Here is a 25294-nt window from a genome sequence, read left to right on the forward strand (position 1 = left end):
CACCGGGAGCCCAACGTGGGATTCGATCCTGGGTTTCCAGGATCACGCCCTGGGCCAAAGGCAGGCGCCAAACCGCTGCGCCACCCAGGGATCCCGTATCATGTAATTTTCTAGTTTCATATCACTATGATCAAAAAAGACACCTGATATTTCAATTTTCTGAAATTAATATATTTTTTTGTGGTACATGTGATCTATCCTGGAGAATTGAGACTTGGTAATAGTATATTTTTAGGAATTTTTTAGGAAAGGGAAATCCATGTGTGCTTGAGAAGATGCATATTCTGTTGCTTTCAGAGGGAATTTCTGTATAGTTCCCATTAAGGCCAATGTTTCCATATTGATTTTCTGTCTGGTCTATTCACTGGTGAAAGTGGGATAGTAAAGTCCCCTACTGTTATTATATTGCTGTTTCTTCCTTTAGGTCTATTAACATTTGCTTTATATATTTAGGTACAATTTAAGTTTTCCTATAATATTTACAAAACTGACACCTCTTTTTGTCTTTGATTACAATGAATATACCATGCTGGGGGGAAAGAGGCATTTAGTTACTGAACTTTACAAGTAGCACTGAGAACAATTCTAAAATCATGAACACTGCTTGGAAAACAGTCAACTCAGGAAAGAGCAATTCCTGGGGCACCTGCCCGTTTACGGTTACTGTGCAATACTGGCCAAATCACAGCCATTCTAGGCTTGAGTTTACCCATCTTTAAGATCAGAGATTTTCTTCTCCTAAAATTCCATAAGTTATTACCTGTTTCGCAAACCTCTAGGTTACCTATGACACATGGCATATTTAAGGAATTATTTTTTTAAAAAACTTCTTTATTATCCTCTTCAAGAAATGCAGTAGGATCCCTAAACACCAAACATTTAAAAGGCAGGCACAAAGACCAGCCCTATTTGTGCTGCCACCATAGCTGCAGAGGAATGTCTGGCAGTAGGAAATGAATTTAGTTTCTGTCATTACATGGCTCCAACTACACATGGATGTTTTTAGACCAGTTTTTAAAAACTGAGTTAAGGTAATAAACAGGAAATTTTATACTCCTCGTTAAGACTCCATTGGTGTGTCTGAGCTCCTGCTCCCAAAAGGGCCACTAATAGATGAACTTCTTGTATTGCCAAGAACAAGCCTCTCTCGTCTTCCAAATGCTTCATTTACTAAAACACAAATAAATAAGAAATTAACACCAGGAAATTAAGAACCTATAATATAAAACACTGAGGTGTAGGAATGAACAGTATTGTTTTCTGTCCTACTGTAGACATTTTATGAAAATATACTTAACACTTTATAAAAGGGAAATGAAATAATCAACTAAGAAGTCCAAGTGAACATTCTGAATGAGGTTAATCACATTTTAAGTTGCTCTACCATTTAATTTTCTTTGCCTTGTCCTTGGTTTTATTTATCTTGATAAAGTGACTATTTTTTCTTTCATTTTTCTCTGTCTCCTAACCAGCAGAGACATTTTTTTGGATTTAGAACCTTTTTTCTACATGGAAGATTCAGGAATCAGTGGAGCTATGTCCTCTACCCCAAGGTAATAAACAGCCAGGTTCCTCTGAAAGGAGGGGAGTGGTCCCTTAGAAAGTTGGATTTTGTAAGAATATTGAGAAAAGGCAGATTATTTACACTGGGAAGGGGAGGGCTGTTCTTTGAGACCACATAATATTTCCCTCCAGCTTTCCCATAAATTCAAATTTTGTCATAAATATTTTTTAAATGGTGTACATTTAAACTGTGAAGACAAATTTGTGAACATGAACAACTCTATATTACATGTGATCCTATTTCCCAAGCAGAGGACATTACAGTATGAACAATAGATCTAACTTATTCAAGCCACACATTTTTCTTGTTTAGGAAAAGGAAATTAAGATTCTTACCTGATGAGACTGTGCTTATATCCCAGACCCGAAGCCCTTCTTTCTGACCTCCAAAGGCGTAAATAAATGGCAAATCGGGGCAACAGGAAGAACAGAACAGAACTCCCTAGAAGAAAAAACAGAAGGTCAGTGATTTCAGTCCTTCCAGAAATTCTTGCTCCTATACACGAACTTATCTGAATGGTTACTCAGAACCAGCTTAGTATCTCTTTTTAATAAGCTTGTAAAGTAGTTCAGAGTCCAAGTGGCAAGACGAAGCCACAAGTTCAGCATGATGGCCGTTCTGCAAGGATGTGTGTACTCTGCCTACTCAGGTCTCTAATCTGCTCAGTATTCCCAGAAACTTTTATTTTCCCTTTTTAAGCAATGATGTTACTACAGGTCACCATTAAATAATTTTTAAAATGAAATGATTTTTTAAAATTTCTAAATTTTTTAATGCTTATTACTAGGTACACGAAAAAGTATCAAAATCACTAAGATAATCACCATTTATGTTTCAGGATAAGCTATTCTAGATTTAAATATAAACATTTAAGCATTTAAATATAAGCATGGGATAGTACTATATAATTGTGTCTTACTTTCCCCACAAATATTTGTACATACAAACAGATGTGCAGTGTTCTACATCTCCAATTATATTATCTCAGTGCCTGGCATATAGTAGGTGCTCAATAAATATTTGCTAAATGAATTCACGTTTAAAAAAGTAAACCATTGTTATTCTGCTTGAGTCCTAGAAAATCCTCTTGCCCACCCTTCTTACCAAACAACTGTTAATGTTAATTAATCATGTCAGTTGGGAAAGGAATCAGACAGTCACTGATTTTCCTCTAAAACTGTCCTAAGTCATAAACCTCCCATCAAATTTGACTAAGCTCAAGATGAACTTCAACAAATATTCCTAGGGAAAGACGTCAATATAGGTCAGAAACAGAAAAAAGCAGAAAAGAAAGGTGCCCAGAGATTCTTACCATTTTCATGTCCCTAGAGTGAACCAGACTTGGCCTGTCTCCTAATATGTCCCAGATCTTCACATATTTGTCAGCTGATGCTGTCACAAGACAACCCTTGATTTGACTACTTAGATCAAGACCTAAAAGAAGATAAGATTAGTTGTTGACTCTGAAATATAGACTTAATTCATCATAAGTTAATAAAATGAAAGACTATTTGTGCTCACCAGAGATTTCATCATTGTGTGCATTAAGTGTAAAAATTGGCTTATCTGAACGTGCATCCAAGTTATATACAAAGCCATCATCTGTACTAGCCTGGAAAGAGTAAAAAGGGGCATGATCATGCTACATGGCAATAACATTTAGCAATGGGTAAGCAGTATAAATTATAGTGAAAACCAGCTATTTACCTGAGGAGCTTATTAAAAAATACTGTGAAAGGGCAGCCCTGGCGGCACAGCGGTTAAGCACCACCTGCAGCCCAGGGCATGATCCTGGAGACCCAGGATCGAGTCCCAAGTCAGGGTCCCTGCATGGAGCCTGCTTCTCCCTCTGCCTTTGTCTCTGTCCGCCCTCTCTCTGTTTCTTATGAATAAATAAATAAATAAATAAATCTTAAAAAAAATACTGTGAAAAATTTACTTATGTATAAGCAGCATCTGTTCCTGCATGGACTAATTCAGCTAGTAGGTCTACTGTGCAGTGGGTGTGAGGATGAAGTTCTGGTTGTGGTGTGGACAAGGGATAGCGATGTGTAAGCATAAGTCAGATTCAAAGGAACGGAGGCCTGGAAGCACAGCCACTTAAGGTACAGGCTGAGCAGGAGCTCACAGAAGAATCAAAGAGAGGGCCTAACAAAGGAGGTCAGGGAAGCCAAGGAAACAGTGCTTCTGACGAAAGTGATGGATAGTGTCAACATTTTGGCAGAAAGGTTTAATCAGATAAGAGAGGCAGATCACAGTGGGTTGTTACACTTCTAAGAAAAGGGAGGAAAGAAGGAACCATGAGACAGACCTAGTCAAGGATGAGAGACACTTGAGCCTGTATGCAGACTGGGGGCAATACCCATTACTAGAAACAGGGAAGGAGAAAAGGACAAGTGATACAATCTTGGCAGGTGGGCTGTGTGAGGGAACACAAACAAAAGAGAACAAGGTCTCATCCTGGGGAGCCTGGAGGGAAGGGGTAAGCCATTTTATTGTAACTTCTCATTTTCCTAAATATTTGTGATTTAGTACCAATGAAAACTTGTTAGCAAAGAGCCACAGGAAATGGGTGTGTTTGAGTGTAGAGACCCAACATACGACACAACATTCAAATACAGCTGGGACTTCACTCCTGATCATCAAAAAATGGAACCTGGCTTCAGGCCAACAGCACAGCACCCCTGAACACAGAGATGAGATTAAGTGTGTTCAGAATCATTGCTTCAGGAACCTTCTTAGAACTGTCCACAGGGCAGCCCCGGTGGCTCAGCAGTTTAGTCCACCTTCAGCCCAAGGGGTGATCCTGGGGTCCCAGGATTGAGTCCCACGTCAGGCTCCCTGCATGGAGCCTACTTCTCCCTCTGCCTGTTGTCTCTCTCTCGCTGTCTCTCATGAATAAATAAATATTAAAAAAAAAAAAACCTGTCCACATATCTTAAGAAAGCTGTTTTGCCTTCATTCACAAAGCACTATATATTTTACTTCAGGAAAATTAGGAAGTTCATGGATGTATCATAATTTCTTTAATCTTCTGAATCAAAGTTGGGATTTTATTTCTCCATGGATTGAAAGGTCTGTGGAATCTCTGAATGCTATATAGAAAACTGTTATCCTACATATATTAAGGATAGTTATAGAAAGAACTTACACTTTTTTCCTATTTGGGAGACTGCTTTTTTTTTTTTTTTTAAAGATTTTATTTATTTATTCATGAGAGACACACACAGAGAGAGAGGCAGAGACACAGGCAGAGGGAGAAACAGGCTCCATGCAGGGAGCCTGACGCAGGACTCGATCACCGCTGAGCCACTGGGGCTGCCCCGAGACTGCTATATTAATCAAATAGGCTAGCATTCTCATTACTGGAGCTCCATTTAATTTAAATAAAAGAATATCTTCTTGGATGAACTTAACCATTAAAAAACACAGATTAACCATGCTTAAGATTTCAAAGAAACACATTAGTAATACAATCAAAATCAGTAATTAAAATGTGGCTGAAAATGGCTGGAAATTAGCAAAATCATGGTGACTATTTGTGGCTGATCCACTGTTGTTAAAACAATTTTTTTTAAGCCCTAAAATCTAACTATTTCATAACGTTAGTACAGAAAAAGCAGAGCACCTGGCTGGCTCAGTTGGCAGAGCATGTGACTCTTGACCTCAGTGTTGGAGTTCAAGGCCCATGTTGTGTGTGGAGCCTACTCAAAAAAACCCCCAAAACCCCCAAAAATAAACACCACAACAGAAAAAGCTCTTCAGAGACTCTCTCTACAATGGAATCAATGTCAGTCATTAGCAACCTAGATAAGCAAAACAGCAGTATGCAGTCTTACCAAAAAATGACAAGGTGAAAAGTGATTCCAAGTCACTCTCTCAATCTGCCCACTGAATCGCCACATTCGATGGCTTTCATCTGGACTTCGGCAGTCATACAAAGCCACTGACCTGGACACAGGCAAAGTTACAGTTTTAAGAGTTCAATTTTATATGTTTTATGTTTGTTTATTTTTTTAAATTTTTTTAAAATTTTATTTATTTATGATAGTCACACACAGAGAGAGAGAGGCAGAGACAAAGGCAGAGGAAGAAGCAGGCTCCATGCACCGGGAGCCCGACGTGGGACTCGATCCCGGGTCTCCAGGATCGCGCCCTGGGCCAAAGGCAGGCGCTAAACCGCTGCGCCACCCAGGGTTCCCTTATGTTTGTTTATAATGAAACGGTAATAAAACAACACTGTGAACTCAAGATCCAATTATTTAAAGCTTGTTTTAAGGTTCTAAAATAAAGTAGAAAAGAGGAGGAGTTGATTTTCACTAACTGGTGGACTCCGGTTCTGTCACCTGAAGGCACTGGTGGCCTCTTGATTTAGTAGAAGGCTTAACTGTATCCAGGCTGAGCCCTCCACTTACACAATGAATCTTATTTTCAAAAGACCAGGACAACTTCAAATTTCCCTGTTCCTAGCAGTGCTCAGAGCCAGATAATCCATGTCTTAGCCAAATTTACTCTCTACAAGCAGCTTACTGTGTTGGGGGAGCCAATGGATAGATGTTTATAATCTGAATGAATCCCAACTAAAAATATAAACCTATCACTCTTCAAAAGAAAAAGGAATCAAAATAAAGTCTGCAAGTTGGTTTCTGCTTCTACTCTCTCCCACCTTCAGACCGAATCTGTAAAAACATGCACACATGTGACTGGAAAACCCCTGTGATGGACTGTCAGGGGTCTAATTCTTCACCTCTCCCTATATCCACACCCCGTCAGTAATGTAGGAATTCTTCCATAAAGGCAGTTTGTTTCCCACTCCGTATTACCTGTTTCAGCCAAGAAAGTAAGACAGAGTGTACTAGTTCTGAGCCTAGGTCTCAAGAGGCCTTGGTATCTCCGCTTAAGCTTCTGACCTCATCATGAGAACATGGGTGGGCTAGCCCACTGGTCCCATGAGGATGTGAAACACAAGAGAGCCAAATCTCCAAAGCCCCACCAAAACAAGCCAAGATAAGCAGACCTACCAGGTGAATCTAGCTTAAATTAGCTCAGTCTTGCAGTGGCATAAGAAATGTCCCTGAATTTTGAGATACCTATTTCAAAGCAATGGCTAACTCATATGCCCTCTAGGAATCAAAGTAGTTGCTAGTTAGGAACTACATTATTATGACAGAACCACACTCTCTTGCAGACTGAAAGGACCAAAGTTGAAAGGGAAAAGTATTACTAGAAATTTAAACAGTAATATATTGTATCTGAGCATCGTGATACTTTCTGAATTACAGGATAAAAACAGCAGCAATAATTCTTGCAGTGTTTTCTTACTTATCATAGGATCCAGAAATCAGAGTCTGTGCTTCAAATGGATGAAACTGCAGAGTCTGGACCTAACCAGAAAAGACATAAATGAACAGAACTATGTTTGTTTGGTTTTGATAAAACTGCTTAGTAAGAGAACCAATTTGGTGGTGTTTGTATACATTTTTCCCTTTGAAACTTAGCACTATTTAAAGAAACAAATGTACTACATAATCAAAAGGACAAAACACTTTCAAAGGGAACACTTATAATGCAGGATTTCTCAGGTCGTGTTTGGCAGAATATTTACGTCCCTCAAATGTTAAATATATTGAGAACAAAAAAGGAAGCAGTCAAACTTATCTGGGCAACTCAACACTCTCTGGAAGTCCCACCATGTACACCAGCTCACTGGGTCGGTCCCTGAGTTTGGCAGTAACAGGTCTGTTACATTCTTTAACTTCATCTGGTGACTGGTACCTCTCTGTCTCTTTATAGAGTCTCTGTAAACATGCTACAAAGTACTCATGTTTTTAGTCACTTCATTTTTCTGTCTCCACATTTGCTTTCTAAGATGGGTAGTTCTAACTATCATACAGGGCTCTGTGAAGATGCAATAAGACAGCATGTCAAAGCACTTTGTAATTCATAAAAAGCCATATATAAATGTTTGGAATCATTGATAGCCAACATTTGTCCCATATTTTTTAGAATCCCTTTTATCCACTCAATCACCATACCTTGTCTGTGTGTACGGCAAGGCTAGCTGCGGGTTTCCCCAAGGACATATCCCACAGAATTACAGTGTTGTCAGCTGATGCACTTGCCAGCACGTTTCTAAGAAAGGGAGAAGACAAATCAGGTAATCATTTTTAAAGTCAATAGCACTAAATATAAATCCCATTTTCAATAACATCAAACAATAAAATATTAAAGAATAAATTTAACAAAAGCATTCGAGATTTACATATTGAAAACTATAAAAGCCTGAGAAAGAGTATCTGAATGACAGAAAGATGTCCCCTGTTCATGGACTGGAAGACCTAATTAAAAAAAAAAAAAAAAAAAAGGATTATTTTAAGTAATCTTTACACCCAAAGTAGGGCTCAAACTCAAGATCAAGAGTTACATGCTCCACCAACTGAGCCAACCAGGTGCTCTGACTTGATGTTAAGACAGAAATACTACAATTTATAGACTAATCTATAGATTCAATCAATACCTTTCAAAAATCCCTGCAGACATTTTATTTTCTTTTTGGAGAGAATGGACAAGCTGGTTTTAAAATCCATATGGAGGGGCACCTGAATGGCTGATGGTTGAGTATCTGACTCTTGGTTTCGGCTCAGGTCATGATCTCATGAGTCATGGGATTAAGCCCCGTATCAGGTTCTGTGCTTGGTGTGAATCTGCTTGAGATTCATTCTTCCTCTCTCTCTCTCTCTGCCCCACCCACCTATGGGCAAACTCTCTAAAATATATAAGTAAGTAAGTAAGTCTTTTAAAAAATTCACATAGAAATACAATGGACTCAGAATAGCCAAAATAATCTTGGAAAAGAGAGCAAAGTTGAAAAGTTTACAGTTTGGATTTCAAAACTGACTGAAAAGCAACAATAATCCTAACAATGTGGTATTGGCTTTTTTTAAAAATTTTTATTTATTTATGATAGTCACAGAGAGAGAGAGAGAGAGAGAGAGAGAGAGAGAGAGAGAGGCAGAGACATAGGCAGAGGGAGAAGCAGGCTCCATGCACCGGGAGCCCGACGTGGGATTCGATCCCGGGTCTCCAGGATCGCGCCCTGGGCCAAAGGCAGGCGCTAAACTGCTGCGCCACCCAGGGATCCCTGTGGTACTGGCTTAAGGACAGCCATACAGGTTAACAGAACAGAATGCAGAATAAACCTGAAAATTTATGGTCATTCGTTTCTGACAGGATGTTAAGATTATCCACTGTTCAATGGGGAAAAGAAGGGTTTTTTCAACAAATGGTTCAGGGATAACTGGACATCCTCTTGCAAAAGAGTGAAGTTAGACCTCTATCTCATACTACCTCAAAATAAAACATGTAATTACTAACAGAAGAGCTAAAACTATTAAACTCTCAGAAGAAAACAGGTATAAATCTTCATGACCCTGGGTTAGGCAATGGTGTCTTAGGTATGACACGAAAAGCCTAAGAACCAAAAGATGTAAATGAATTGGACATCATCAACATGAAAAACTTCTGTGTTGCAAATGAGATCATCAAGAAAGCGAAAAGAAAATTCACAGTATGAGAGAAAATTATTTGTAAATCATGTATCTGATAAAGGACTTGATTCTAGAATATATAAAGAACTTTCAACTAAAGAATAAAAAAACAACCCAATTAGAAGATGGGCAAGGAATATGAATGGATATTTCTCTAAAGAAGATCTATAAATAGCCAATGAGCATGGGAGAAGTTGTTCATTAGGAAAGTGAAAACATGGGATACCACTTAATACTCATAGGACGCCTATAATGAAAAAGATGAACAAAAACAAGTGCTAGCAAAACAGAAAAATTAGCTACCTTGCTGGTGCGAATGGAAATGGTACAGACACTACCATATGACCCTAGCAACGACACCCTTATATATCCTAGAAAATGAAAACACAGGCCTGTGTAAAAATCTGTTCACGAATGTTAACAGTAGCATTATTCATAACAGGCAAAAACAAACACAAACCAAATGTCTATTAACTGGTGAATGGATACACAATATGTGGTGTATCGGTTCCAGGGAATATTATTCAGCACTAAAAAGGAACGATGTACTAATAAATGGACCTTGAAAACATTATTCAAAGTGACAGAATCCAGACACAGAAGGCCACATGTCCAGATAGATCCACAGACAGAAAGATGATTACTGGGTGCCAAGGGCTGGAAGGACAGAAGAATGAGTGACTGCTTATGTTATAGGTTGCGTTTTGAATTGATGAAAATGTTATGGAATTAGAATGTAGGGAGTTGTGCAATTTTGGGAATATACCCCAAGTCACTGAATTATATACTTTAAGGAGTGAATTTTATGATATGTGGATATGTGAACTTATAGCTCAACTTTTTTTAATTAAAAAGGGCATTAATTGCCATTAATAGGAAAAATCAATATGCCTACCCCTTAGGGATCAAGTGCTAATAATATCCTTCTATAAGAGAATACAGGCTTTAAAGCCTAGGAAACCTGAAATGGACTCCTGGTGCTGTCGTTTATTAGCTGTAGGTCTTAAAAGTAAGTCACACTCCCTGGCCTGCCAGTGAGAATGTTACAGCCAGCTTTAAAAAGTATGTGGCTGAGTGACTAGACTACAGCAGGCCCTTGATAAATGTTAGCTGCCTGCCTTTCCTCCTTGTAAAAATACACATATTCATGAAATTGAAAGCTCATTCTTCAAGATGTAGTTTGAAAGGCCTGGAACAGAAGTCATTAGTGATAGTAATATCTGTCCAGAAAACTAATATGCTGTTAAAAGAAAATGTTGATGGGTTCATTTTTAAATACTATTTCCTCAAGAAATACTTCCATTACACAAACTGCTTTCAGTTTTATAACTCACATTTCAGTGACACAGGTAGGGTCTCCTAAGAGGATCATGTATATTCAGATCATGTTACCTTTTTTCTACTCAATGAATTTCAAACTTCTACCATTCAGTCCCATGAACAAGTCATTAATATTTAAAGTCCTTGGCATGTCACAGATTCAATGTTATGTAAATTCCCAATATTTTATTTGTATTCAATGCTTGCCAACAGCAAAAAGTTAAAATTTCACGGTACATTTTTAAACTTAGTCTTTGCCCAAACATCTGAGATTCCTTTCACATTAAAATTGTTTCATGAGGCTTACAAATAAATTACCACTCTCCCCTCTAAACTCCTGAACACTACACCCCAAGAAGAGCGCTACAATGACAGTATGAATGAACAGAGTACATGCATTTTGTTACTGGCAGCATTTTAGTAGAAACCAAGGTCACCAACTAGGAACAACAACTTGTTACTCTTCACATGATCCCAAACTCTATGCACCAGGGTATGTATGGAGAATATTTAAAAGCATTTTGTACAAAGAGAGGGGAAAGGAGAACCAAGGTCTAAAATAAGAAAAAGTGGAAGAGTTAAGGAACAAAGATACATGTGGCACTGCAATCAAGATGTGAGTGCAGCTGGGGTGGGCCAGGGGTATAAGTGCTGGCAGTGTCTAAACGGAGCCAGGGGATTGTGGCTGGGGAAAGGCACTGCTGAGAGGCTGTTCCCTCAGAACAAACTTTCAGTTATTCAAATTAATAGCTGCTATATAAGAATTTAATACATATATAATTACTGTGACAGTTCAGATTTGTCAACGAGTGGATTCCCAAAAGCATGACACACTCACAGTCGGCCTCTTATTTATCTGCCCATTACAATAGTCAGGAACAGACCCAGTTCAGACAAAATCTGGGGAAGCTTTAAAAAATAAACCACCACAACAGATTCTTGGGCCCTTGTTCCAGATATGACTCAATCTTGAGGGGATTAGAGCCCAGGAACTTGTACTTTATTTTTTAAGTTTTATTTACTCATGAAAGAGAGAGAGAGAAACAGACAGACAGACAGAGACAGGCGCAGAGACACAGGCAGAGGGAGAAGCAGGCTCCCTGTGGGGAGCCCAGTGCAGGACTTGATCCTGGATCCTGGGATCAGGACCTGAGGTGAAGGCTGACGCTCAACCGCCAAGCCATCCAGGCATCCTTGTACTTTACTTTTTAAAGAAGATTTTTTTTTTTTTAAGATTTTGTTTTTTTTTTTAAGTAATCTCTACACCCCACATGGGACTTGAACTCACAACCTCGAGATCAAGAGTTGCATGCTATACTGATTCAGCCAGCCAGGTGCCCCAGGACTTGTACTTTAAAGGGTTACCCAGAAGATTCTGACTTGCAGATAAGTTTGGGAAATACCAACGTAATCTATTATCTTAGGTCCATTTCATCAAATGGTTCTTTTTTTTTTTTTTTTTTTTTTAAGATTTATTTTTGTAAGTAATCTCTACACCCAACCTGGGGCTTAAACTGAGATCAAGAATCACATACTCTACCAAATGAGCCAGCCAGGTGCCCCTCACCAAATGATTAACTCCGAAGACGTATGAACACAAACAAAAAGACAGGATATCCCTAGGTAAGCCAGCACTCTGGGATCCGTTTAAGAATGCTCACAATTACAAAGTATCCTGTAAAACAGAACTGCTAAGAAAATGTGCCTTGGGCAATCCAGTTCGTTCTCATTCTTCAAGTAAACTAAGTTAATGCTCACCTCCCTTGCCTCAGTAGCCCCTCAAACCAGTTATGCTGTTAGGAAAATGGCCTTTTGGACTAATTGTTTAAGGATCAGGATAAAGAATATATGGATGACACATGCAAAACAATGAAGTGGAACTCTTACACTGCATATAAAAATTAACTCAAAATGGATCAAACACCTAAACCTAAGAGTGAAGACTGTAAAACTATTAAGGGAAAAACTTTATGACAAGGATTTGGCAATCATTTCTTGGATTTAACACTAAATGCACAGGCAGCAAAAGTAAAAATAAACTGACTACATCAAAATTAAAAACTTCTGTGCATCAAAGGACACTATCAAAAGAGCTAAAGGTGATCCACTAAATGGGGGAAAGTATTTGCAAACTGTATATCTGATGAGAAGTTATATCTGGAATATACAAAGAACTACAACTCAATGAAAAACCAAAGAATTCAATTCAAAACAGGGCAAAGGATTTAAATAGACAGTTCTCCAAAGATATACACAAATGGGCCACAGGCACCTGAAAAGTGCTCCTCAAAATGGTAAACACAGAACTGCCATGGGAGCCAGCAATTTAACTTTTGGGGATAAACTCAAAAGAACTGAAAACTGGACTTAAAAACCGATATTTGAACATCCATGTGCATAATGGCAGCACTGCTCACAACAGCCAAGAGGTGGAAGCAACCCAAGTATTCATCGACAGATGGATAAACAAAATGTGGGCTAACTGAACAGTGGAATATCATTCAGCCTTAAAAAGGAAGGAAATCTTGTCGCATGCTGCAGCATGGATGAGCTTGTGCTAATTGAAATAAGCCAGTGACAAAAGGGCAGATATTCTATATGAGTCTACCTATATGAGGTAACTGGAAGAGTGGATTCAGAGACACAAAATAGAGTGGTGGTTACTAGGGCTGGGCCTGAGGGTGGCAAGAATGAAGAGTTATTGTTTACTGGGCACAAAGCTTCAGTTTTGGAAGATGACAAAAGTTCTGGAATTGGATGGTGATGATGGTTGCACAGTAATGTCCACTGAACTCTATACCTAAAACACAGTTAAAATGGTAACTATTATGTATATTTTACCACAGTTAAGTCAATTAAAAAAATGTGGATGAGATTTTGTGTAAACTAAATAAAGCGAGAGAAAAATCTTCCATGAAAAGAAGTACAATTCAGCACCACTGGGCACTGCAGTACAGTTTTTTCCTTGTGGTGTTGGGAGGGCACTTGGTCACCAAATATGTAACGAGCCCAAGCTCCTACCAAGCCTCAAGCTGGCAGGTGATGTAGGGGCTGCACAGATACAGACAGCAGAGCTCCTGCCTTAAGTGGCATATACCGTGGGAAAGGGAAATAAGACATGGACACAGAGACCCCCAAAGCACAACACAGAGAGACAGGTGTAGGCATGAGGAAAGATGACAGTGGTTAGTCTCTAACAATCCTCCAAATGTTGTTTTTTTTTACCTGATCAGCTTATTCCAAGAAAGGTCCAGGACAGCATCGGTATGCCCCTCTGCTGAGGAACTCTGTAATAATTGTTTAATTACTTTTTGTATTAAAGTGCTCCCTATAATTGATATGTTAATTTGAAAGATTTTTTAAATCTTAAAGGCTACTGTTTGATCTTAAGCAAACGTGCTTGAAGACCTAAAGAAAGAAATACTTTGTCTTCCTGTTACTTTAGAGATCCATGATAAATACTTTTTACAGAAAAGAAACTATAATAGTTCTTAATCTAGGTGGTACAGTTCTATAAATACCAATCCCCACCCCCAAAGTTAAGTTTTAAAAGCTATAGGAATTAATACATAGATATTTAGAATTCAACATACTAAAGGCTACAGAGAAATTTTTCAAAAATTCAAACCAGCATATTAGTGTGAATAGTTACTATATATCAAAAAAGATCATAACCTGAGAGTAAACTGTTTTGTGTCAAGGATGAATAATTGACGAATGGAAGTTCTGTGCAATCAGAGATCAATTTTTCCTTGGAAGGACCTTTGAAACTAGAAACTACAGTAATTTTATAACTATCTGTCCTGTTCCACTAAAGTATCTAAATGAAAAAGTCTATGTTCTCCATCCCATCAGTAAACTTGTCATTAGAGTTTAAGTAATTATTAACTTGATTACCTTCTTTCCTTTCTTTTTCTTCTTTTTTGATAGCTTACTTCCAAGTGTGAAGACTGGCTCTAAAGAGTCTACTATATCAAGGTCCCACACTTCAATAACGGGGGTCATACTTCCCACAGCAATATAATTTCCTATAGGAGGAAATGAATATTTAATATTTAAATATTTAAAAAACTTCTAATGAAAAATATTGCACTGTAGATTGAGTAATGGCGTAGGGTACTTTCTTTCAAACTTTCATATGCATGTGTTATCACTTGAATATTGTTAAAATGGGGATCCCTGGGTGGCGCAGCGGTTTGGCGCCTGCCTTTGGCCCAGGGCGCGATCCTGGAGACCCGGGATCGAATCCCACGTCGGGCTCTCGGTGCATGGAGCCTGCTTCTCCCTCTGCCTGTGTCTCTGCTTCTCTCTCTCTGTGACTATCATAAATAAATAAAAATTAAAAAAAAAAAAAAGGAATATTGTTAAAATGCACACTGTTTCAGGAGGTCTTGAGTAGGCCCCTACATCTGCATTTCCAACCAGTTCCCAGGTGATGCCAATATGGTGCAGCTGACTCCTGAACCATAATGTGAATAACAAGGGCACAGTCTCTTGGCCCTAGATCCCTACTTAGGTCCTGAGAACAAAATCTGTCTCTACCGGGCAGCCCCCATAGCGCAGCGGTTTAGCGCCACCTGCAGCCTGGGATGTGATCCTGGAGACCTGGGATGGAGTCCCACTTCAGGCTCCCTGCATGGAGCCTGCTTCTCCCTCTGCCTGTGTCTCGGCCTCTCTCTCTCTCTCTCTGTGTGTGTGTCTCTATGAATAAATAAATAAAAAATCTTAAAAAAAAAAAAAAAAAACTTAAAAAAAAATCTGTCTCTACCTTCACCAGTGTCTTGAAAATGTGGATTTACTCAGACCAAGAATGTGAATAAGCATGGCAAACGAGGCATTAAGGTAGGAGTATTATCAGATTTTACTTTTATTAACAAGTAGGATGGACCAACTAGTAGTGTGCAGCTGTAGCCAAAAATATTAACACGAGAACCTACTTTCCACTTCATTTTGGTTTTACCTGATGCTGAGCAAGGTTATGCCACTGAACTCTCCAGACACATCATGCTAGTTTATTCTGGGTTTTATGATAACTTCACATAGTTTTGCAACCCCTAATGCTGTCAGCCTCCTGTCTACAGCAGAGTGGCTAACCTCTTCATCTGAAGTCTGGAGATATACAGACTCAAAACAATTAAGTGAATGTGTTTTAAGAACTATGTAACTTTATAAAATAATTTCATAAAAAAATCAACAATTCTGAAAACATTCATATAGAATATATAACTTATGTGGCTAGGAATAACAGAAAGGACTAGGAACCATTGAGTAATCTTAGCTTTTCTAATTACCTGTAGAATCATCTGGGCTAGGATCGAAATTCAGCCATTCCACACTCAGAGGATACGCAGACAGTAGTATATCATGATGCACATAAAAAGAATCTTCTTCCTGATTATAAACTGAAAAAATAAGAACGAGACTTTATTGAGTCAGAATAAGATATCACATCCCACTGAAAAGGACAGACTCTCCCTGTTAAGCCTACTGGAGCCCATGTGCTTCAAGTGAGACACATTTGATGGCATCGAAAGAAGCCTCCAAAGTTGTTACTGCTAGGCAAAAATTCTGCAGATCTTATCCATTCCTATCACCTGGTGTGTCCAAGGAACAAGAACAGTGACAAGAGAACTAACGGTTGCCTGAACACTCTACCTGCATGTGCACTGGCTATCTCTTGGTCCACCCACTACAGAAAAGAAATGTTTACAGAGGCTCTACAGAGAGTACTTTATTATTAACTTTTAAAGGTCTATCTGGCTATAAGAATAAACAAATAAAAAACAACACTGGAGAGAAATAACTCATATTTAGAAATCTAAATGCTTGTCAGAAATTACTTCTTTAATATTTAAAGACCAACAATGTAAATAAAGCTCTTGAGAACATTCTTTTGGAATATGACAACTAAAAGAATCGGCTCTGGGCAGCCTGGGTAGCTCGGGGGTTTAGCGCCACTTTCAGCCCAAGGCATGATGCTGGAGACCCGGGATCGAGTCCCACGTCAGGCTCCCTGCATGTTGCCGGCTTCTCCCTCTGCCTGTGTCTGTGCCTCTGTGTGTGTCTCTCATGAATAAATAAATAAAATCTTAAAAAAAAAAAAAAAGAATTGGTTCTTTATCCTTCAGAGTTATAATATTAAGGAGCAAAAATACTGTAAAATCAATGACTAAGAAATCTTTAAAAAATCATATAATGGAATACTGATAAAACAGAGCCTAAATAATCAGAAATTCCCCCCAAATATGCTTTTTATTAGAAGGAAGCAATCTTAAGAGAGGCTACAGATATTTAAAGAAATTCCTCAGACCACTTTCTAGATATGTCTTCTGAGGCAAGGGAAATAAAAGTAAAAATAAACTACTGGGACTACATCAAAATAAAAAACATCTGAACAGAGAAGGAAACAATCAACAAAAACCTACAGAATGGGAGAAAGAATTTGCAAATGACATATCTGATGAAGGGTTAGTATTCAGAATATATAAAGAACATATAAAACTCAACACCAAAAACCAAATAATCCAATTTAAAATGGGGTGGAAGACATGAATAGACATTTTTCCAAAGAAGACATACAGATGGCAAACAGATGGAATGATGCTCATCCTCACTGTTCAATCAGGGAAATATAAAACAAAACTACAATGAGATACCACCTCTCATCTCTTAGAATGGCTAAAAATCAACACAAGAAACAACAGATGGTGGCAAGGATGTGGAGAAAGAGGAACACTCTTGCACAGCTGGTGGGAATGCAAACCCATGCAGCCACTCTGGAAAACAGTTCTGGAGGTTCCTCAGATAAGTTAAAAATAGAACTACCCTACTATCCAGCATTGTACTACTAGGTCTTTACCTAAAGAATACAAAAATACCAATACAAAGGGGTACATGCACCCCAATGTTTATAGCAGCAGTATCTACAATAACCAAATTATGGAAGAGCCCAAATGTCCACCAACTGATGGATAAAGAGGTGAGATCTATACATATACACAATGGAATATTACTCAGCTATAAAACATAAAATCTTGCCGTTTGCAACAATGTGGATGGAGCTAGAGAATATGCTAAACGAAATAAGCCAGAGAAAGACAAATGCCATAGTTTCATTCATATGTGGAATTTAAGAAACAAGCAACAGGAAAAAAAAAGAGAGGCAAACCAAAAAACAGACTCTTAACTATAGAGAACTGATGGTTACCAGAATATAAGTGGGTGGAGGGATGGGTAAAATAGGGGATGGGAATTAAGGAGTACACTTGCTGTGATAAGCACCAGACAATGTACGGAGGTGTTGGATCACTATATTGTACACCCGAAACTAGTATTACATTGTATATTAACTAACTGGTATTTAAATAAAAACTTTAAAAAAAGTTTTCTCAGACCTCTACATCTGGGTTAGATCCTAGATCAGCAAATCCATGTCATGTTCTATCATATCACTTTACATATGCATGTTCAAAATGATTAAGCCTGGGGTCCTGTAAGAACCTCAACTATGGTTAATGTACTCATCTTACATTTTAGATAAAAAATGATGATGATGCTTTAGAAGAATCTTCTTTTAACTCCTTAAACCCCTAATACTCAGTAAATTCAAAGGAATGGCTGCAGTAAGCTCTCACAGGAACCTGTGTGTAAAAATCAATGGCAAACTGGAACAGAGTTTTCAATTTTCTGAAATTAGAACTGGTTTCTAAAAAATTTCCCATGGTTTTCATTTGAAATGTGTAAAAAAAGCTCAAAGATCATTAGAAGACTAACTTCACACTGAAGTATCTGCTATTTAAAGCCTTTTCATTTTGTAAATAGATCCACAATGGCCCTGGATTAAAATGGCCTAATCTACAGGCTTCCTGAAGGAAGCCTTAAAAAACGTAGAGTTCCAGAAATCCAAGCTACAAAATGGAGTGACAAAGTAACCTAAAAAAATGTCAAAGAACATTAACCATAATTTTAATTTTTGAGCTATGCAACTCTATTTCCTATAATAAAGGGCCTTAGCCTAATATCTGTAAAGCTTCAAATTTTAAAGACAAATGACTAGTAGATTGTTGCGGAAGGACAGACATGTCTGAGGATGCACGCAGAAGGGGCAAGAAAAACAAAAGGGGAAATCTAGAGGCAGAATACTGTAGACATCTTGAAGGTCTAGATTTTTTTTAGAAAAGTTTATTCAATTAATGTTTGTTGACTCAGTAAACAGCAACATTAAATATATCTGATTTAAAAATCCAAATGAAAAAGAAATACTCCAGTGTCTACTTTAGAGTCAAAGCATTCACCTCTGGTGGTGGTGCGAATATTCCTTGAACTGGGAAAGACAACCAGAGGAATGGAAGCCTCTGCATTGAATTTTTGTGAAGAAGCAAATGGGAAATACCTGAAATGACTCTGTGGAAAAAAGCAGAATAAAAACCTATTGTGTATAATCTTTGCCACATAAAGAAAAAGTACCCAGAAAAGACACCAGAGTAAAAAGCACGTGCAACAAGTTACGTTGGGGTAAAAGGACTGTAATTGTTTCCTGTATTTTTATATGGCTTTACTTCTAGGTTTTTCTCCAATGGGGGGAGAGGGAGAGTGAAAAACTGGCAAAAATCTTCAAATAAAAGACTAAAAACCCCCATTAGCACCTTTTGGGAGACATATATCCATAAAGTCAGGTACCAAAGCAACAACCAGGATACCTATAGACTGTATATAATTAACCACTTAACTTAATGAGATCCAGCAGGATCTGGTACCTGAAAATTCACAACAGTAACTATTAGTGATTATTTTCATCTTAGAGAACCTTTCCATAAGGGCTGGTCCCCACTTACCGTGCACCTCTAAATTGCACTGGTCTTGTTCAGCTCTGCCACACACTATGAGATTGTCGCTGGGCTTGATCAAGAAATCTTCACGTTCATATTGTTCCTAAGTGGAGAGAACAAGTCATTAACCAGAAGCAGATACTTGGTAAGGTTTTCCAAACACTTAAGAAGCATAATTAGAAAAGCCACACAAACATTTACCGTATCTTTTAGAGTAACATAAGGATCTTGATCATTACTTCCATAGACTGTAAGACCCAAGAGAGATTCACCAAGAGTTTCAGTATCTGTAAGAATTCATAAATTGAAATGACAAGTTATTTCAACAAAAAGCATTTTCCTAAGGTATCCCATCTTTAGACTTAGCTCCAACTGTCTATTTCATAACTAACTGGATCATCCATAGTCAGAAAATACTGAACAACAGGAATTTAAAAGCCATTTATAGGGGCACCTGGGTGGCACAGTCAGTTACATGTCTTTACTCTTGGTTTCAGTGTAGGCCATGATCTTGGTCTGGGATCAAGCTCCACACTCCTCTCTCTCTCAAATAAATAAGTAAATCTTACAAGAAATTAAATAGAAGCCATTTACATTCGACCTCAGAATGCATACTTGATAGTTTTGGTATTCACAATGTTCTAATAAAGGAATTAAACTGTAAAGCTCTTAGAAAAATTTTAGCTCTCCGCTCAGATTCTCTAACTTGCTCCTTGTCGTCATTATCAAAAGTATAGTCATGGGGCGCCTGAGTGGCTCAGTTGGCTAAACACCTAACTCTTGATTTTGGCTCAGGTCATGATCTCAGAGTTGTGAGATCAAGCCCATTTTGGGCTCTGTGCTGGGCTTGGAACCTGCAAAGATTCTCTCTTTCTCCCTCTCTCTCCATGCCCCCCCCCCCCAGTATAGTTATTATTAAAGTCATTATTAAAAAGAGGTAAAATTACCCTGAAACACTGGAATTGACACAGAATAAGGGTTGTCTGGTCAAATAAAAAATGATGGGTTTCACAAAGTTAAATGGGTTTATTACAAGATTTCTCAGAACTGCTGATATGTTAATTTGCTGTATGACTCTGAAAAAGGTACTATTATGCCTTTTTCACTAAACTTTTCTCAAATTGGAATTCTCTTACAGCATATCTGCAAGGGTGACCTAGAGGAGACTCCAAATAACAAACTCTGGGAAAGAAATATATTCTGTTAGGGAAGCTACTTTAAGGAGGCAGGACTAATTGGTCAGAGATGGGAATTTCAACTGGATAAGAGTGAGCCAATAATCCACACAGTGTAGGATATTAACAAGCAGTTATCTTTTTAAAGATTTTATTTATTTGTGAGAGTGAGAGAATATGAGCAAGAGAGCACGAGCAGGAGGAGAAGGAGAGGGAAAGGGACAAGCAGACTTCCCACTGAATGGGGAGTCTGACGTGGGGGTCAATCCCAGGACCCTGAGGTCATGACCTGAGCTTAAGTCAGATGCTTAACTGACTGAGCCACCCAGGTGCCCCAAGCAGCAGTTTCTGAATGCCACTTCTCCATGCAGGGTTAACTTTTCCTTTCTTTGTGTTCCCATGACACTCTGTCATAGCAGGACTAGGACTCAACCTAGTCCTAAGTTTAGGGGTACACAACCCAGAGTCCAATGGAAAAAACTATTCTCTGTATCTAATGAAATGTACTGCAACAGTAAAGGCTTTAGAGCAAGAGAATGTCCAATCCTCAGCTCCGCTGTTCACCAGCTGTGTGGCAGTCATTTCATCTTTGTAAGCCTCTCTTTTCTCTATAAAATGGGGGTAATAATTCCTCTCTCATTATTGCAAAGAGACAGGACCTACAGATTAAAGAACATTTTTTTTCATTCGGGTATAGCTGAAACATATTAAATTCATGCATACAACAATATGCCATCTCTTACACATCATTCCATGCTCACAAGTGTAGCAACCATCTGTCACCATACAATGCCGTACATATATTTTTTTGACTATATTCCCTCTGCTGTACCTTTCATCCCCATGACTTACTCATTCCATAACTGGAAGCCTGTATCTCCCACTCGCCCCCACTTCACCCATTTTGTTCATCCCTCAACCTGAGTTACAGGTCATACCCACTACATGCAATAAAATATACTGCTTTTTCAAATCTTAGTTTAGTGAGTTAGCTTATTTTCTAAACCAGTTTAGGAAACATGCTATCTGCCCTAGTCTTGAGCCAGATTACTCAACTGGCATAAAGGACAACAAAAGCTCAGAGTAAAGCTCTGGAACACTAGAGGCATGATCTAATACAAATACACTGAGCTTGTGATAAGAAACCAGAAGTGAAAAAAAAAAAAAAAAAAAAAGAAACCAGAAGTGGGGGGATCCCTGGGTGGCTCAGCGGTTTAGCGCCTGCCTTTGGCCCAGGGCGCAATCCTGGAGTCCTGGGATCGAGTCCCACATCGGGCTCCCGGCATGGAGCTTGCTTCTCCCTCTGCCTGTGACACACTCTGCTTCTCTCTCTCTCTCAATGTCTATCATAAATAAATAAATAATTCTTTAAAAAAAAAAAAAAAAGAAAAGAAAAAAGAAAGAAACCAGAAGTGGGGGATCCCTGGGTGGCTCAGCGGTTTGGCGCCTGCCTTTGGCTTGGGGTGCGAGCCTGGAGTCCCGGGATCAAGTCCCGCATCGGGCTCCCGGCATGTAGCCTGCTTGTCCCTCTGCCTCTGTCTGCCTCTCTCTCTCTATCATAAATAAGTAAATAAATCTTAAAAAAAAAAAAAAAACAAGAAATGAGTGAATTCTAACCTGGGTCGCCTTCCTCATCATATTTATCTAAGTCGTACTCAGCCAGCTCATCGTCATCCAGTGTCCTGTCGTCCTCTGGGTCACCATCTTCCAGGGGCTCCCTTGGTCGTGCCTGGGTACGTGCACTCTGCATGCCATCTTCTGAAGGATCACCCGTCTCCTCTTCATCACTGCCACCTTCTTCTCTATGCCAAGAAACAAAAAAGATAAAAGAAATCACCCAAATGGTACTGATCAATAATAGGACCACCCTGTCATCATTGTTTAAAATTTACATTTCATCTGGACTTGACTTTAGATATCAGCAATCTTAAACTTACTGTAATTTTTCCTTTGCTTCAGCAATGAGACGTTTTACTTCTTCTTTACTAAGCTCTACCTATAAGAGAGCAAACGTTTCATTACAATACAGTTAAGGAAATCATCCTCAGTCTACTTCCCAGACTTTTTGAAAAAGACTAACTTTTTAAACTGGCTTCTAGATTAGTCCATCTCATTTTCATTCAATTATTCTGATTTCTTCTTGGCTACTTCTCATTTTCCTTATGGGTACCTCCTAAACAAACCATCCTTCCTTGGTCCCCTGCTTCTTCCCAGTTCTCACTGCCAATTATTCACTCATTACACTGTCACTTCCTTACAAAGCACATTCATTCTGAAGACTAAAACTTTCACCTCTGAACTGATTATCCCAAACTCACCCTTCTGAGTGAGTATGGGTCTCATATTCCTGTTCCACATAATTTTCCTTCTTTCTCTCTCTTTTTATTTGAAGATTTATTTGAAAGAGAGTAAGCAGGGGCTAAGGGCAGAGGGAAAGGGAGAGAGACTCTCAAGCACACTCTGTGCTAGGCTGGGAGCCTGATGCAGGACTCGATCTCACGACCCTGCAATCACGATGTGAGCCAAACTCAAGAGTCTGATGCTTAACCAACTGAGCCATCCAGTTCCATCTTTCCAGCTACCTTTATGAATCTACTTGAAGATCCTGTTCAAAAGGATCATTGGAATCATTCTCTTTACTTCAAAACTGACATTCCTTTGCCTAATCAATGCTTCAATACCTTTTAAAACAATCACTGCTAACCTCTAAGATCCTTGAAGACAGAAATCAACCTGTCATTGTGTTTACACACATAGTTCAGTGTTCAGCCCATGGTAGGGATGCTTGATGATGATAGGTGATGAATCAGTCACTCAGTTTGCCCTAAACCACCTCTAGTGATACAGAAATTCTCTTGAGGGATGACATTCATTGTTCCAACAATTAAGGGCTTTTAAGTTTAATTAAAAGATATTTCTTCTTATTTTTAAAGATACTTTCCTAATTACTCTCATTGATCCCAGTTTTGCTGGGATTTTGTAGAATAAACTCAGTATCTTCTTCCTATTTTGACTTTGTAGAATAAACTCAGACTCTTTAAGCAGTGGTTGCCAAATTTTTCTGCAATGAGAATCATGGGGGAATGAGGAGGGGGGATCTTCTAACAGTCCAGACCAATTAAACTACAATATATGGGAGTAGGGCACAGGTACTGTGTGGCACTGGAACTCATCCCCTGGAGATCAACCAGGTTCCACCAACAGAGCCAGCCAGGTGCCTCAGGCATCAGTATTTTTCAAAGCTCCCTAAGGGGTTCCAGTGTGTAGACATGTTGGGACTTATATAGTCTTTAAAAGCTAACAAGTCTCTCTCTCTCTTTTTTTAAAAGATTTTATTTATCCATTCATAGAGAGAGAGAGAGGTAGAGACACAGGCAGAGGGAGAAGCAGGCTCCATGCAGGGAGCTCGACGTGGGACTCCATCCCAGGTCTCCAGTATCACACCCCGGGCTGCAGGCAGCGCTAAACCGCTGTGCCACCAGGGCTCCCCTTGTCTCTTTTTAATCAATAATTAATTTCTAATGAGATAATTTCCTGGCACTAATCTCTCTCTCTATATATATGCATTGAGTATCTACTGGAGCCGAACACTGGAGAAAATGGTGAATAAAATAAGCCCAGGGGCACCTGGGTGACTCAGTGGCTGAGCATCTGCCTTTGGCTCAGGGCTGGGTCCTGGGATCGAGTCCTGCATGGGGATCCCCCCAGGGAGCCTGCTTCTCCCTCTCCCTGCACCTCTGCCCCTCTGTCTCTCTCGTGAATACATAAAAACCCTAAAAAAATACCCCACCAAAACCCAAAAAACAAGCACAGTCTGCGTGCCCTGGTGGAAGTTAAACCTTCAAGGGCTCTGCCAATCCCTCATTCCTGTTAACTTCACCTCCCGATACTTACATTCCTATCACGTTTCAAGGCCCCCCTTTCATTCATAGCATTTACTCCCACTGACATCTACGTACATGTCGACTCCATACAGGCAGGGAAGTTTTGTTTTTATGCCTAGCCCTAGACCCTGAACAATGCTGCAAACATAAAAATCTCTGAGTAAAGATCAGGTGAACTACTCAAGTAATCTTCATCTCTCCTCTGGACTCGTCGAACTTCTGCAGGTTTTTCCTTCACGATGTGCCATGTTTACCTCTCATCCCCCAATGCCACATCAACATCTCACTCGGATCCCCGCGAGAGATTACTATTCAACTCCCAGCCTCACGACATCATGGTCTCCACAGCAGTTTTCTACACCGCAGCTCCCATCCTGCTCCTCCGGACTCCGAGCCCATGGTGGACGGTGGTTTCACACACGAGCTCCCTCTTCCCGCTGTGCCTGGACACGCCCTGGGCTGCGCGTGAAGCTTCGGGGCTGTCAAGAAGGCGCTGCGGATTTCCCACTCTGGGCAGCACCCCGCCCCCTCCCGCGCCAAGGCCACGTGCGCGCGAATTCGGGGGGTGGGGCTGGGCGGGGGTAGGGACCGAGAGGGCGCGCGGCCCCCCTCACCACACCCGGGCCGTCACGCCCACCAGGCCCGGCCGCGTGGAGCGGGCCCAGGTTCTCCAGGCGGGCCTGGACGAGGATGCCGCGAACAGGCCGCTCCCCTTCTCTCCCGGCGACCAGGCCTCACCTTGTCCGGTGTCTCTTTGGCCACGCCGCAGCGGACCCAGGCCACGCACGTCACCTGGCGACTGCGGTTCATGGTCCTCAGCTCAGGGACGCCTCGCGCTACAGACTCGGCCCCAGCAGCACTGGGACCCCCGCCGCCCGGCGGCCGGCGCCGTCGCTGACAGCCCTGCGCCGCGGCCCGCACACAGCACACGCGCAGGAGGATGTTTCTGCGCGTCCGCTTCTGACATCATTCCGCG

At 39.9% G+C, this 25294-nt stretch overlaps 1 protein-coding gene across 1 annotated transcript; it reads right to left on the reverse strand.

Annotated features, from left to right (window-relative positions):
* Nucleotides 1–25294, reverse strand: PWP1 (PWP1 homolog, endonuclein). Its single transcript, XM_041757192.1, has 15 exons — nt 25057–25294; nt 22372–22430; nt 22052–22236; nt 19461–19546; nt 19266–19362; nt 15723–15833; nt 14329–14459; nt 13657–13718; nt 7600–7696; nt 6887–6948; nt 5404–5515; nt 3086–3176; nt 2877–2998; nt 1900–2005; nt 1–1170 (listed from the first exon to the last, which is right to left on the reverse strand). The coding sequence occupies exons 1-15, from the start codon at nt 25126–25128 to the stop codon at nt 1061–1063; spliced, it is 1503 nt and encodes a 500-aa protein (XP_041613126.1). The 5' UTR covers nt 25129–25294; the 3' UTR covers nt 1–1060.

Source organism: Vulpes lagopus, chromosome 5 (assembly GCF_018345385.1).
Source record: "Vulpes lagopus strain Blue_001 chromosome 5, ASM1834538v1, whole genome shotgun sequence".
Lineage (NCBI taxonomy): Eukaryota > Metazoa > Chordata > Mammalia > Carnivora > Canidae > Vulpes > Vulpes lagopus.

What these genes read in the sequence shown, in the direction of transcription:
- PWP1 (XM_041757192.1), bottom strand. Translation starts at nt 25,128, where the DNA reads ATGAACCGCAGTCGCCAGGTGACGTGCGTGGCCTGGGTCCGCTGCGGC. An exon ending in ATGTTACTCTAAAAGATACG is followed by an intron (nt 19,363 to 19,460) that starts GTAAATGTTTGT and finishes CTCTCCACTTAG; the next exon opens with GAACAATATGAACGTGAAGA. An exon ending in TTTCACCTTGTCATTTTTTG is followed by an intron (nt 3,177 to 5,403) that starts GTAAGACTGCAT and finishes TACTCTTTCCAG; the next exon opens with GCTAGTACAGATGATGGCTT.